General features: G+C 45.4%; 1 protein-coding gene across 1 annotated transcript in view; it reads left to right on the forward strand.

Annotated features, from left to right (window-relative positions):
• The first annotated feature begins 6519 nt into the window (after positions 1-6519).
• Positions 6520-13814, forward strand: part of EIF4E3 (eukaryotic translation initiation factor 4E family member 3) — a 31773-nt gene continuing 24478 nt past the window's right edge. The window contains exon 1 of the mRNA XM_046684780.1: positions 6520-6647. Coding sequence (XP_046540736.1) covers positions 6520-6647 — 128 coding nt within the window. The remainder of the gene's footprint in view (positions 6648-13814) is intronic.

Genomic DNA, 13814 nt, shown 5'->3' on the forward strand with positions numbered 1-13814 from the left:
GGCCTGCACCGCCGCTTTGTCTCCGCGCGGCCCCGGCCCCGGCCCCGTGCGCTTGGGCGGCGCGGCCCCGACCCCGCTCCGCGGTGGCTCAGACCCCGGCCCCGCCGCGCGGCCGCGGCCCTCCGTGCGCCCGGGGACGCGCGCAGAGCCGCTCGGAAGCCGAGGTTCGGGCCGGGGCGAGCGGCTCTTCGGCGGCGTCGCCTCCCGACCGGGAGAGACTAAACGCAGCCCCAAAAGTTTCAGCAGCACTTTCCCCTTTTCTTTCCTGCAGAAGAAGGATGCCCGCGGGCGGTGGGAGATGGTGGGCCAGTCGGGGGTAATCGGGTCCTCGGTGTGAAGTGGGGAGAGTGATGCTGTGCTGGTTACCCCCTGGGGCTCTTGGGGAAGCTCAGGACACGACCTTCGCCTTGACAGCGCTCGGGAAAGTTGGGCAGCCCCCTGGGAAATGTGCGGGGTGGTATCCTAATGGCACAGGGACAGCGGGCCCCTCCACCCGGGCCCCACCGAAGGACACCGCTCTGAGTTCTTTCTCATCCACTGGGCAGGCACTGCTTGAGCACTTCCAGTGGAGCCACGTACCTGCCAGGCGCTGGGGATTGAGTGCTCAGCAATTCCTCACCTTGTCGGCAAAGTGGGGACAATTATAGCTTTCTCAGGGGACAGCCCAGGTGCCATCTCCTTAGAAATGCGTCCCTGACTGCTGCACCGAAACTTGCACACCCTCTCCCCCATCATTCCGTAGTCTCCTGCCCTCCCCTCTTTTTCTTCATATTTAATGCTACTGCATTGTTTTATGTATGCATCTGTTTATTTTCAATCTGTCAACCCCTCAACACTTCCCCTCTGTTAAAGGTCAAAGAGCAGGGACTGTTTTGACACTTGCTGTCCCGGTATCTAAAACTGTGCTTGCTCCGTAGTAGGAGCACAAGAAATTTTTGACAAATGAATAAATGGATGAATGCAAAGCCCCTTCTTAGTATCTGTCACGCAGTGGGTGCCCAATGATAACACCTCAGGCTTGTCCCAACAACTTACAGAAATTTTGATGAGGCTGTTTCTACTATGGTTAAGTCTTAGGAGGAAATGTATGTGACAGTTTCTGTGAAATTTACTTAATAGACACAAATCTGGTCTTAAAAGGCCTTGCATAAAGTGCCTGGAAGACTTTTAAAACTGATATTCATCTTTTTTAGAAAGATAAGCTCATTCCTTTCTTCCTGTTGGAATTAGTGCTCATTTATAAAAATTGACACTTGGAACCATTGTCGTTTCTGGGGACCCAGAGAAGTTGGGGGTGGGGGAGATATGTGAGTCTCATTTTTCAAAACATTTTCACTTTCATTATGAGATGCTAAGAGAGCATTTTACTGTCATAACAAGAGTGGTTTTGGCAAACTTTAGCAGAATGAAATTATGTGTCTTTGCTTTCAAAGGTGTGCTGTAACTGCTGTTGTTACCTGGTGTCTGGTTTCAAGGTATTAAACCTGGACCTCTGGTCTAAATTGTGGGACTGTTGACTGGTGGAAACAGTATCAAGAGACTTTCCTTTTAAATAGGTCAAAAATTAGTCTACTTACAGGAGCAACATTTTAAGAATGGTCTAAGATATTAATACTACATAACAACAAACAACTTTTTAAGAATGTCTGGGAGCTTTTAAAATAAGAACTCAGTAACTTCAATGAAGTCACAAACTATAGCTTTCCTACTATCTATTTGCACATTTTTGTTCTCTGAAAGCCATTAATCAAATGAAATATGTTATTGCCACAGTGTCCAAATCTTTAATAGAAATGGCTATATTAACTTAAAAATTATAATTAGTTCCAACGTTGCACATAGGAATTCATTTCGCTTGATCACTCATCCCATGGCTTTTGTTGAACTTTCTCCACTTCTCTGGGAGTCCATTACACTTAGGTAGTCTGCCCCCCATCCCCTGGGAGTTGTGAACACGTGTTCTAGAGGTTCGTTTGTAACTTTTCTCCTGGAGAAACAGGATTCTAGGGAGCGTGGTAAGGTTCTCAGGAGAGCCCTCCAGGGCAGCCTTCACCCCAGCATGGCTGATGTCTGCCACCCATGGCATCACTTTTGAGTTCCCTGGCATCCAAAGGCCTCCCGCTACTTAAAACCTTCCTTTGCTACCTACCTCCTGGCCTGTCCTACCTTCCAGACTGCTGTGTGATGAAGGACAAGCAATCTGGCCTCTCTAAACGTCCCTTTCATGTTTGTAAAATGGGGATAATCGTAGGATATACTTCATAGGGCTCTTCTGAGGATTAAAGAAGAGCAGTGAATGTAAAAGATCCACACAGGTGTCTGGTATAGAATAAGTGCTTAATAAATGTTAACTACTAACGTTGTTATTCGATGCCGCAAATGACCAACCCCTCCTCCCCAGCAGTCCCTGGAGCGGCTTGTTTGAATTCAGTGTTAGGAAGCCAGCAACCTGAATTCATTCCTCCCATGCATGAAGCGGAGAGCCCTTCCGTAGAGTTATTGCATTTTCAATAGTAAACTCCAATAAGTGCTTATTTGGTTTTTAAAAAATTATACTGTATGGCTGAGGATTTAAGTACTTGGTGGGTACTTCTGGTTGAGGGTATAGGAAGAAGAGTTTTCCTTGCCTTTTCTGGATATTTAAAATCCTGTCCTGTCTTGATTCTTGGGGGCCACTCTTGGTTGTGTATCTCCAAGTGCTTTGTTTTCATCTCGTGGTGACCCCCTTTCCTCTGAGTTTTATCCACAGGACTCAGTCGTCAGGCCGCCTCTTGTCCCCATCAACACCAGTGATATCCAGTCACAAAGCTTTCAGTTCCATCTATATGCCAGTGATTCCTAAAACTTTACACTCGTGCATCCAGCTCCTCCTCTCTGTCTCCATGTGGGTGTCTGATACACATCCAAACTCAACATGTGCCAAACCACCTCTTCAACTTCTCGCCCAAACTTGCCTTCTTCTGTCTGTCCCATCTCAGTTAACAGCAGTTAACAGCAACTCCATCCTTCTAGTTGCTCAGCCCAAAAATCTTGGAGTCATCTGTGACTCTCCTCCTCATCTCCCTCCCTTTCTCTCTCCTCTTCTCCATCCTTCTCCCTCTCTGCTATGTCCATTATCAACAAATTCTATTGATTCTACCATCAAAATGTATCCAGCATCCAATTCATTCTCACCACCTGCATCCTAGACGCTGGACCACACCATCTCTCTCACCTGGATCAGGACACGAGCATCCCAACTGCTCTTCCTACTTCTACCCTTGCCCCCTACAGTCCATTCCCATCACAGTAGTGAAAGTGGCCCCTTTAATATGTGAGTTAAAGAATGTCATTTCTCTGCTCCCCATTTCACTCAGAGCAAAAGCCAAAGTGCTTATAATAGCCCATGAGACTCTGCAGCATTTCCTGCCTGCCCAGTACACCTTCCGCAGTACAACTCCCCCTGTCTCCCTGTCACTCTCCCTCCTGCCCTTGCCCTTCTAGCTCACTTGACCCTTGCTCTTTCTCTGTCATCCCAAGTGTGGGCCTTTACTGCCAATGGTACCTCTTGCCTGGAATGCTCTTCCCTCAGTCATCTGCTAGGCCTGCGCTTTCTTCTCCTGATCTCTGCTCAGATGTCATCTTCTCAGCAAGGCTGTCCGTGACCACTGATAGAAAATGGCATGCACAGCCTGACACACTCCCCATGCTCATGACCCTGCTTTCTTTTCTCCAGTGGATTAGTACTATTTGCCTGTCTTCTCTCACTAGAATGCAAGCTTCACAGAGTTCTTTTCCCCAGTGCTCTGTCCTCAGCTCCTAGATCAGAGCAAGCCCGTCAGCCTGCACTACATATATGTAGGTGGTGGTTGAATTCTACCCATAGTGCCTTTCCTGTCTCCTGTGGTGGTTCATACTACTCTGATTACTATTTCCAAAGCTGCATCTCTAACTCTAACCTCTCTCCTGAGTTCTGGACACACACTGCCTACCACGTGCTGGTTGACTATACCAGCATCCTACAAGTCTCTCAAAGTTGGAATTTTCATTTGGTCCCTGACTCCTCTTCTCTCTCAAGTACCCTACTCCACCCATTTCTGTCCTTCAGATTATTGGTTCACTTTGGAAAACTTCCTCCAAGCCTAAGCCATCCCCTCCTCTCTATGTCCTTCCCTCTGCAGGCCCTGGTCCCCCCTAGCCCCTGTTACACACTGGCCTACCTGCTCCCAAGCTCTTCCCTCCTCCAAGCATCCCCCACCTGGGCTAGCAGGATTAGGCTTCCACCCCGCACGCCCCCACTGATCTTGTCATTCTGACACTCCCCTGCCCCTTTTCTCTGCCATGGTATTGGGTTTTACCTCTGTCTCTCACCACCTAAGGGTGCCTCTGTTGTGGAATTGTGTGCTCCAGACAGGTGGGATTCTGCATCTCGACCCCTACTTTTACCAGAGCAGCTCTGATTGGTTTTGTTATTGTTTCTTTGTTTTTAGAAATGGACCACTTTTCTCCAGCTTAAAAAGAAAAGAAAAGAAAGAAATAAAAAACCATAGACTTACAGATTGTGGTACAAATTTCTACATTCCTGTTTTTAATATGACACCCACCTCCTTTTTAGCCTCATCACCTACCTCTTTCCAACTCCAAAATACCACTCAGTCTGTTCAGTAACAGCAAACTACTGGCCCTTTTCCTGGATAAACCATGGACTTGCCAGCCTCTGAGATTTGTCTCATGACGTTCTTTCTGCTTGGGATGCCCTTCTTCCTTTAGTCTACCTGAAAAGCTGTGATGCATACTTGAGGGGCCTACTGAGATGCCAACTCTGTAATTGTCCTTGAATAGTCCCTGGTCCCGGCAGGATGAAGCCCACCACCTTTGTGTTCCCACAGCATTTTTTTATAGGCCAGTATTTGTATTATGGATCATTGATGCTTCCTCTGTCCCTCCCTCTTGACTGGGAGACTCTCACTGCTTCCTGTCTGACTCCCAAGAGTGCACATTACAGTGCACATAGTAGGTGCTTAGTGAGTATTTGTGTTCTGTGTTTTTAGTCACAAAGGTGGCCCATCACATATGTCTCTCACCAACCCCACCCTATCAGAGTTTAGCTCCGCTCAGCCAGTGTTTCTCAAAGTGCAGCCCCTCACCACGTACATCACCTGGCTGTGCCCCTTAAAAACAGGCGCTGGACCCTGCCCCAGAGCTACTCAGTCAGACCTCCAAGGTGGAATGTGCATTTGTAATAAATGCCTTAGGCATCAAAAGTTGAGATTTCCTGCTCTATTGCTGATCAGGTTAATTGAGCATGTTACTTGCCAGTCACTGTTCTAGGTGCTGGGAATGCAAAGATGATGACAACATGGGCCTGGGCTTCCCAGGAGGGGTGTCTCACGTGCCATATGCTTCAGTAGCATCAGTGAAGAGTTCCACATATGCCGAGTTCTAGAGGGACCCACCTCTCAGGGTGTGGTGCTTTCAAATGCATTCCAATGGTGTGCTCCATAATAACAAATCTCATATGGGAAGGTGGGGCCAGGCTTGACAAAGAGGATCCCACAGTCATCCTTGTTCATAGAGTGGCCTCGTGGGACTGGGTGAGAGGAGAAGGCTGCGTGGAAGGCTATAGTTGATAGGGAGAGAGTGGCTGGCATCTCGACTTTTCCTATTTTTTCCCACCTTGTTGCCCTTCTGAACCCACAGGCACTCTTAATGGCCCAGGATTTTATTTTCTATACAAGGCAAAGGGTCTCTGGGTAGATCTGACAGGGAAAGGACCTGAGCAAGGGGCTCACAGCCTTTCTAACTGTGGGTCAGTGGTGGTTTCCTGCAGACAGGCCTGAGGTCCTTAAACATCTTAACTCAGAAAAGTACTAGTCCTTACCCGTACTAGCTGCTCAAAATATATATTTTCCTGCTTTTCATATTACAGATGCCATTTACTTATTTCCAAACGTGAGGCAGCTGGCAAGACTTTAGTTATCTGGCATGATGACAGTTCAAAATGTGGCCTTACTTAGTTCTCTTGTAACTCTTAATGCCGTTATAGTCATGCATTGCTTAACGCTAGGGAGACATTCTGAGAAATGTGTTGTTAGGTGATTTCGTCATTGTGCGATCATCATACAGTGCACTCACACAAACCTAGATGGCATAGCCCACTACACACCTAGGCTACACGGTACTAATCTTATGGGACCACCCTTGTATATGCAGTCCATCATTGACCGAAACATCGTCATGCCTCGCATGGCTGTACTTCTCTTACACCCAGCCCCCATGTTCTGAAGGATTAGTTATATATCAAGGTGAAAAGAACCCCAGTTGCTATTTTCAAGGAGCTTATAGGCTAGGAGTGACAATAGATGAAAACAGGGAGAAATCAAAATCAAATAAACAAACATGTAAACATAAAATGTTTAGATTATGTAAATAGTTTCACTAGTTTCATCATTAACTGTTAATAATAGGCCTGGGACCATTTTTGTATGTGACTCTCAAACAGGAAGCTAGTGTAGCCACAAGCCACAGATGTATCTAAAAATGATTACAGATGTATCTAAAAATGATTACAGTGAAATCATCATTAATGGAGTGGAGGATGTACAGGGGGTGTCGGTTGCCATCTTACTGGGTCAGTGCAGATTTTCCCTGCGGTGGCTAAGCTTGAGGTTAGTAAGTTCAACAGGAAGACTAGCTTTTAGGAGATAGATCCCTGGCTTTAAAGTTTTCCCCCTTAAGGTTGTTCTCTGGGTTGAAATGAGATGATCTCTCATAGAAGGTAGAATATTATCGTTCATTTTGTCACCAGCCATTTATTGTGTGCCTGTGCAATGGACATGTGTATCCATGACTTGGATATATTGTACCGTGTTTTGCATATTGTGCCATTAAGTTTCAAATGTCTTTTCCACTTTAACCTTTTAATATTAACTACCATTTGCTTCAGTGCGCTAGGCACTGGACTGGGTACTGTTCACAGTTATCCACAGAATCCTCACAATGAGATAGGATGTATCAGCAACATTTTACAGATGAGAAAATTGAGGCCCAGAGACGTAAGTTATCTGACATCACACAGCTAATAGAGAACAGAAACGGGATTTGAATTAAGGACTGTGTGACCCCAAGCACTGGCATCCCTAACCCCACTGAACGCTGCTTCCCTGTGATTGGGATGCAGTTCTCCCATATTCCTTATCCTAAAATACGGGAGCTGCACAGGACTTGAGAGGTAAGCTGGCCCCGTGATTTAATTTCACAAATAAGGAAACCAAGGGCCCGTTTCATGGGAGATAATTAAACCAAGGATTCCCTGCTTCGAAATTTGCAGAGAAAAGAAGAGAGCCCTGCCTAAAAACCCGTGTTTATGTGCCTTTGTAGGCTTGTCCTTCACATTTAATAATAATCTCATCTTGATCATCTCTTTAGGTGATGAACAAAAAAAATCTGTGAGAATGGTCATTTTTACATTTTTCTTTTGATGCTATCATTCGTTAGCTTTTACTTCCCAAGTGGTTAGCATTTCTCTGGTGACTTGATTTAGATGACGTTGGCCAGCATGTCTCAAACTTCAATACAGATATGAATCACTTGGGATTCAGAGGGCCTGGAGACTCTGCTTCTCTAACTAGCTCCCAGGAGAGGCTGCCAGTTGATGGACCACACTTTGAGTGGCAAGGATGCGGCAGGGTTTGAGGAAACCTTTTTAGCTTCTCTTTGTGAGAAGCATCTCCAGGTGTCCAGGTGGCTGGTAAGTGGTGCTGTGGCCCACTGAGAGCTAGCCAGGCAGTAGGATAATTTCCTTAGGTGTTTACAAAGGCCACTGTCCCTATAAACTCTATTCATGAGCATAGCCTGCAGCCTGTCTTTAAGGGTGGAGTTTAATGGAGAAGACACATTTGGACTACTGGGAAGTCTGAATTGAGGATTGCAAGCTGAAGGAGGGTTGGGACTATGTTTGGTGCAGAGTTGTGTTCGTGGCACCAGAGCATGGGTCATGCAGTGCTCAGTTTAGGCTGGTGACTAAGAGCAAGGTTGCCAGGCAAACCTTGGTTCAGGTCCCAGCTCTGCCACTAACCAACTGCGTATCTTTGGGCAAGTCTCCTTACAGCCCTCAGACTTAGTGTGCTATCTTAGTTTGCAGAGTGGGGGTGCAACCGTTGTTTACCTCGTGGTGTTTTAATGAGGATGAACTGAGATAATGCATGCATGTAGCACATGATATGAGTCTTTCCAATTATTGGGGGCTCAGTAAGTATGTCTTGAATAAGAGAGCAGTTAAAATGCCTTGAATCATTTCAGACTTAAACTGGGCTGAAAGTTCTGTCTTATGGGGATTCTCAGAGACCTGCTTTAATGGGTAAAGATGATTTGTAAATAGCACATTAACTTTTTGCACGTAAATGGTGCTTAGGTGCCTGGAAACCATTGAAGTAGAACAGTTGGTTCAACCTTATTGGAGTTCCTGCCTTCTCCTGACTCTCCAGATTAAAAGGAATTTTAACCAGTTCTAGATAGAGAATCTTAAGATGCGTTTCCTGTCACTGTGTTAAATTGAAGACATACGGGAGCAATATAAAACTGGACTTGGGAGTTTGGGTCTTAAGTAGCATTAAGAGCTCCCCTGGCATCTTTGCACTAATCATCTACTTGACCTCGGAAGATCCCTTCCCACTTCTGCCTTATCCATAGCAGCTTCTGGATTCGCCGGGTCCGAGTGGAAGCAACCCTCACTGTAGCTGTGGCCTTAGGCCCAGAGAGGCCGGCACCTGATGGGCTTTCTTTCAGAGGCTGGATGTAGGGGTTTCTCAGCTCTGCGTGTAACTCTCACAGACTTCTTAGCATTCTTACTCTCTGCCCCACAGATTAGAAAATGTGCTTGATGTCTCTTAGTTCGAATTGCTTTCTCTTCTGTTCCTTTTCTTCTGCCCATGATGATGATGATGACGACGATGATGACATCAGCAACGATTGCTTATTAAATGCCAGGCACTGTGGAAATGCTTTTTATAGCAGTAGCTCATGTAGTCAAAGTAGCAGAGCAATGGGGGTAGAAACCGTGTTCTCAGAGAGGGGACATGAGGGTCAGAAAGGGTCAGGCTTGTCACACAGCTGGTAGGTGGCAGAGCTGGAATTTGAATTCAGATCTGTTCATTCCAAAGACTCTTAATCCTTCTGCTTTCCTGCTTCAGCTCATCTGTGGTTTTTGTTTGGTAAATATCTTTTTCCCATGTCCAGCCCCAGAAAATGACCTGTAGATATGTTCTTCCTGAATTGGGTTCCTTGTCTCACATTTTGGGGTCTCATTATTGCCAGAGACTCTGGTGGCAACCAACTCTGTCCAGCATCTCTGCTTCTGCCCCCTCCCAACAGTGGCTACATGGATGGTGGTGGAGGAGAGGATGGCAGGCAGGAGCAGTGGGTGGGCCAAAGAGGGAGTAGATGGCCTCAGAAAGAGTGAGAGAGGAATCATCCTAGGATGTGCTGTATGCCATGCTGACAGTGACTGCCTGGTTCTCACTGAGAGGCGTCCTCGTCCAAGAGGAAGACCATGGGCATCACAGCCAGACAGACCCAGAAAAGAACCCAGATCTGTTACTTCAAAACAGGCTCACTAAGCCTCAGTTTCCTAATTTGTAAAGTGGAGATAATGATACCAATTTGACAGGATTGCTCTAAGGATTAGAGATAATACATGCAAAACCTTCTCGTATAATACATGCTTGATAAAAAGAAGCCATCATTACGTTAATATCCTTAAATCAGAGGGGAAACTCCTGGTGGAACAATTCAAACCCCTCAATCTGATCCATCCAGGGGGCATTTATTGTTCCATTGCTGTGTTCTCAGCTCCGGCTGCATACTGTGGGAGACTGGCATCAAATTCAGAGAATGAAAATAGGTCCTGATTCCCTGATTCTGTGATTTTCCACAGCTCTGATTCTCTCTCCTTCTAGGAATGGTCATCATCAATGTGTGTATTCCTCTCTCAGCTTTCTCTCCCACTTCCTCCTTCCCAGGCAAATAAAAGAGGATCTAAGTGTTGTTTCTTTGCCTTCTGGGGAATTCAGAGAGCAGGGGTGCCAGTTCTAGAACATAAATTCCATGAGGACCAGGGCTTTGTCTAGAATGATCATCGCTGTATCCCCATCAGCTAATAAAGGTGTCCAATGAATCTTTGTTGATTAAATAAATTATACATCCTCTGAGACTATTTGTTACTTGTCTGTGGCAGGGTTTCTCAGCGTTGACTCCACTGACATTTTGCACTAGATAATCCTTTGTTAAGGGACTGTCCTGGGCACTGTAGGAGGTGCCACAGCAGCCCAGCTTCTAGCTACTAGATGCCAGTAGCATCCCCCTCAGTTGTGACAAGCAAAAATGTCTCCAGATATTCCCAATTGTCCCCTGGGGGGGCAACAGCACCCCCAGGTGAGCACCCTTGTCTGCAGAGAGAAGGTTTGGTTAAGCTTCAGTTGGGAGGTTTAGGTTTGTAACATGAATGAACTAAAAAGATTTTTAAAGATATGAGCATATACTGTATATATGATAGGAGTAAAAATGTTCCTTTCCTTGAAACCCGCTACAAACATTTACCTTCTAGTCGCTACAACTGTCTCTTAGAGTGACAGGGAAGACGGGCTGTCGACTGTCTGCTGCCAAGGCTGCAGCTTTGCCACGAGCAGCCTGCACTGCTACTTTAAGAAACAGTAATAGTAGACGATACAGCTTCGGCTTCAACTTTGAATCAGCAAATCCAGTACAGACTGACCTGTTTCCAAGGCAGGTCATTTAAAAGTCTCAGCTTTTTGCTCTTTTAAAATGGGTTCTGTGGATACGGCCCAATTTTGCTTGTTAAAGATGTCCGAGGTTCAGGCACAAGGTTGAAGCACGTTGCTGTTTTTCGGTGACTGTTGGAATCAGATTTGGCTTGCAGAAGAATGCTGTTCCTTGCACAGGCCTAACCAACCATTTACTACCCTCAGAAGTTCTGACAACATTGTTTTTTACTTTGAAACCTGGATATTCATAAAATTGTTCAACAGCTGGAAGGAACCTTTAAGATCACAGAATCCAGCCTCCTCTAAGAAATTAGGAAACTTAGGAGCCGGCCCGGTGGCGCAGCAATTAAGTGCGCACATTCCGCTTCGGCAGCCCGGGGTTCGTTGGTTCGGATCCCAGGTGCGGACATGGCACCGCTTGGTAAGCCATGCTGTGGCAGGCGTCCCACATATAAAGTAGAGGAAGATGGACACAGACGTTAGCGCAGGGCCAGTCTTCCTCAGCAAAAAGAGGAGGATTGGCAGCAGATGTTAGCTCAGGGCTAATCTTCCTAAAAAAAAAAAAAGAAAAGAAATTAGGAAACTGAGTTTCCATGGAACCTGACACGTTTTCTTTCAAATGCCAATACATATCATCAGATGTTAATCAGAATAGAGCTGTCATTGAGTGTGGTCCTGTTGGTTTTAGTGAGGATCTTCTCTATCCTGGTCTATTGGAAAGACTATTCTAAGAAAGTTATATGGACTACTATCTTGTATTAAAAATGGAATTCAGCAAAAATGATAGCCTTGATGAGAACACACAGAGGATTAATTGCAAAAACTCCATTAAAGAATGTCACTGTGGGGGTCAGCCCAGTGGCGTAGTGGTTAGGTTTGCACAATCTGCTTCAGCGGCCCAGGGTTTGCAGGTTCAGATCCTGGGCGCGGACCTACACACCACTCATCAAGCCATGCTTTGGCAGTATCCCACATACAAAATAGAGGAAGACTGACACAGATCTTAGCTCAATGAAAATCTTCCTCAAGCAAAAAAAGAGAAAGATTGGCAACAAGTGTTAGCTCAGGGCCAATTTTCCTCACCAAAAAAAAATATGTAAGTGTGTATATGGCTTGGCTGGACAGTTCAGTCAGCGGTAAAGAGCAGGAAATCTCAGACAGGTCACCTGTATTCACATCACATTTTTGTGGCCTTGGGCAAGTTACAAGCCTTCCTAAGCCCTGGCTTGCTCACCTGGAGAATGGTGACAAATAGTATTGACAGCTGCAGAAGAAGGTTTGCAAGGATTCAATGCTGTAATGAAAGTAAAATGCTTATCACACTAGCAAGGTTTCAGTCTACACAGATTAGCTGTTGCCATCCTTGTCTTACACTGATAAGCACTGCCTAGTCGTCATTTTGTTCTAGATCCCTTTCTTGGACTCTGGATAGTAGATTTCTTCAAAAACACATGGACAGTGAGATCAAGCGGACCCTAAATGACTTTGTATAATTGTCTCCTGCACTAGAATATGAGTAAAAGACCAGAACATGGAGACAGAGGCATTTAAAAAAGAGGCATATTAAGCAGATGTTTATCAATGGTTTTTTTTTTCTAGGTTAAATGATATTATCCTGACATCGTATTTGCTTAAATTGATGTAATGCTGTATGAGGTGAACATTCAAATTATACTCATTCTAAACTCATTCTATACTCCTTCTAAATCACGAATTGAAGTGTAACTTTAAAACATAGTAAACATATGAAATACACAGTTTTAAAAATGAAAAAAATGCCAAGTACATTGCCTCCCTTTGGACCCTAACAACCCCCACCCCACCCCGTATCGAAGGAGGCCTGTGTATACCCTCCCGTGTGCTTTGGGTGATCCAGGGATTATTTGCTGGGCATATTTGGTGGAGAATTCAGCTAAACTTTTCAAAGGAAGAAAAATCAGATTGGAATAAATTCCAGAAGATTTTCTTATAAAAGCAATAGATCGTTCATGTGAAAATCTATTCAGAAAAAGTTCGAGGTTTTTTCCTTTTAGTTTTTTTCCCCAATCCTTTTATAATTCAAACTAAAAACAGCATAAAACCTCCATTAAATAGCTAATTGATATTTATCTAAGTCAATGCTTTCATATCCCCAAGCCCAGGCAGTCCAGACAGACTGATGGATGTGTCGCGGGCCCCAGCACTGTCATAGCAAGATGTCGAGTACCTCCCTCTTGACCACACTCTTCATCTGTTGTTTTAGGCTTCATCTCTGGCAACAAAATGCAATCATGGTGGTTCTTGTGGATTGACTTTTTAAAAAAACAATGTCCGGCATATTTATAAACAACTAGAAAAGAGTTGTAAACCCAGTGCTTTCGGGTAGATTTATTTATCGGACTTCGCCTACTCAACAAGGGTCCCCCGTTTGTGCCCATGCTAGTCCATACTTGTCTTCCTTAGTGACCTCCAAGCAAGGGAACTGTATTCAGAAATGCATTTTTGATATTCCAATTAGACACCAGGGAGCATTCATTGGTCCAGGGTTCCAGGAATGGAGTCTGAGAGCCCTGCCACTTGTGCCTCCTGCCCACCCCACATCTGGGCGTGGTCCTTTGCTTTGCCATCTTCCCTCCCTCTGAGCTAGGTGAGTTTTGTGCACATCTCTAGTGTGTAATGGTTTAATTACTGTCCAGAAAATTCAACACCTTGAGGTTCCCTGGGGACTGTGTCTCTGAGGGTCAGTGGCTGCTAAAGAGCATCCCTTTTATAGATTCCAGATCCTAGTGGGTCACCTGGGAGCTGATACTTTTTCCTCTCAGCAAGCCTCATTTCTCACCCAGCAACCAGACACAGGACTTTCGAGCACTATGTGAGCGGTGAATTTTCATCTTAGGCCTGATGTAACTGGACCCCAACATTCTTGAGCAAGAACTGCTAACTCAGTATAGGGAAAAGGAAAAGGTGGCAGCAATTGAGAGTCTGAACTCAGGATCGAGGAGAGCATGTCCTGTTACCCCCAATCCCAGGAGATGGTGTGAAGCTCGCGGTATCGCATGGTTTTCTGGGGGAACA

The sequence above is a fragment of the Equus quagga genome, chromosome 1 (genome assembly GCF_021613505.1).
Source record: "Equus quagga isolate Etosha38 chromosome 1, UCLA_HA_Equagga_1.0, whole genome shotgun sequence".
Classification (NCBI taxonomy): Eukaryota; Metazoa; Chordata; class Mammalia; order Perissodactyla; family Equidae; genus Equus; species Equus quagga.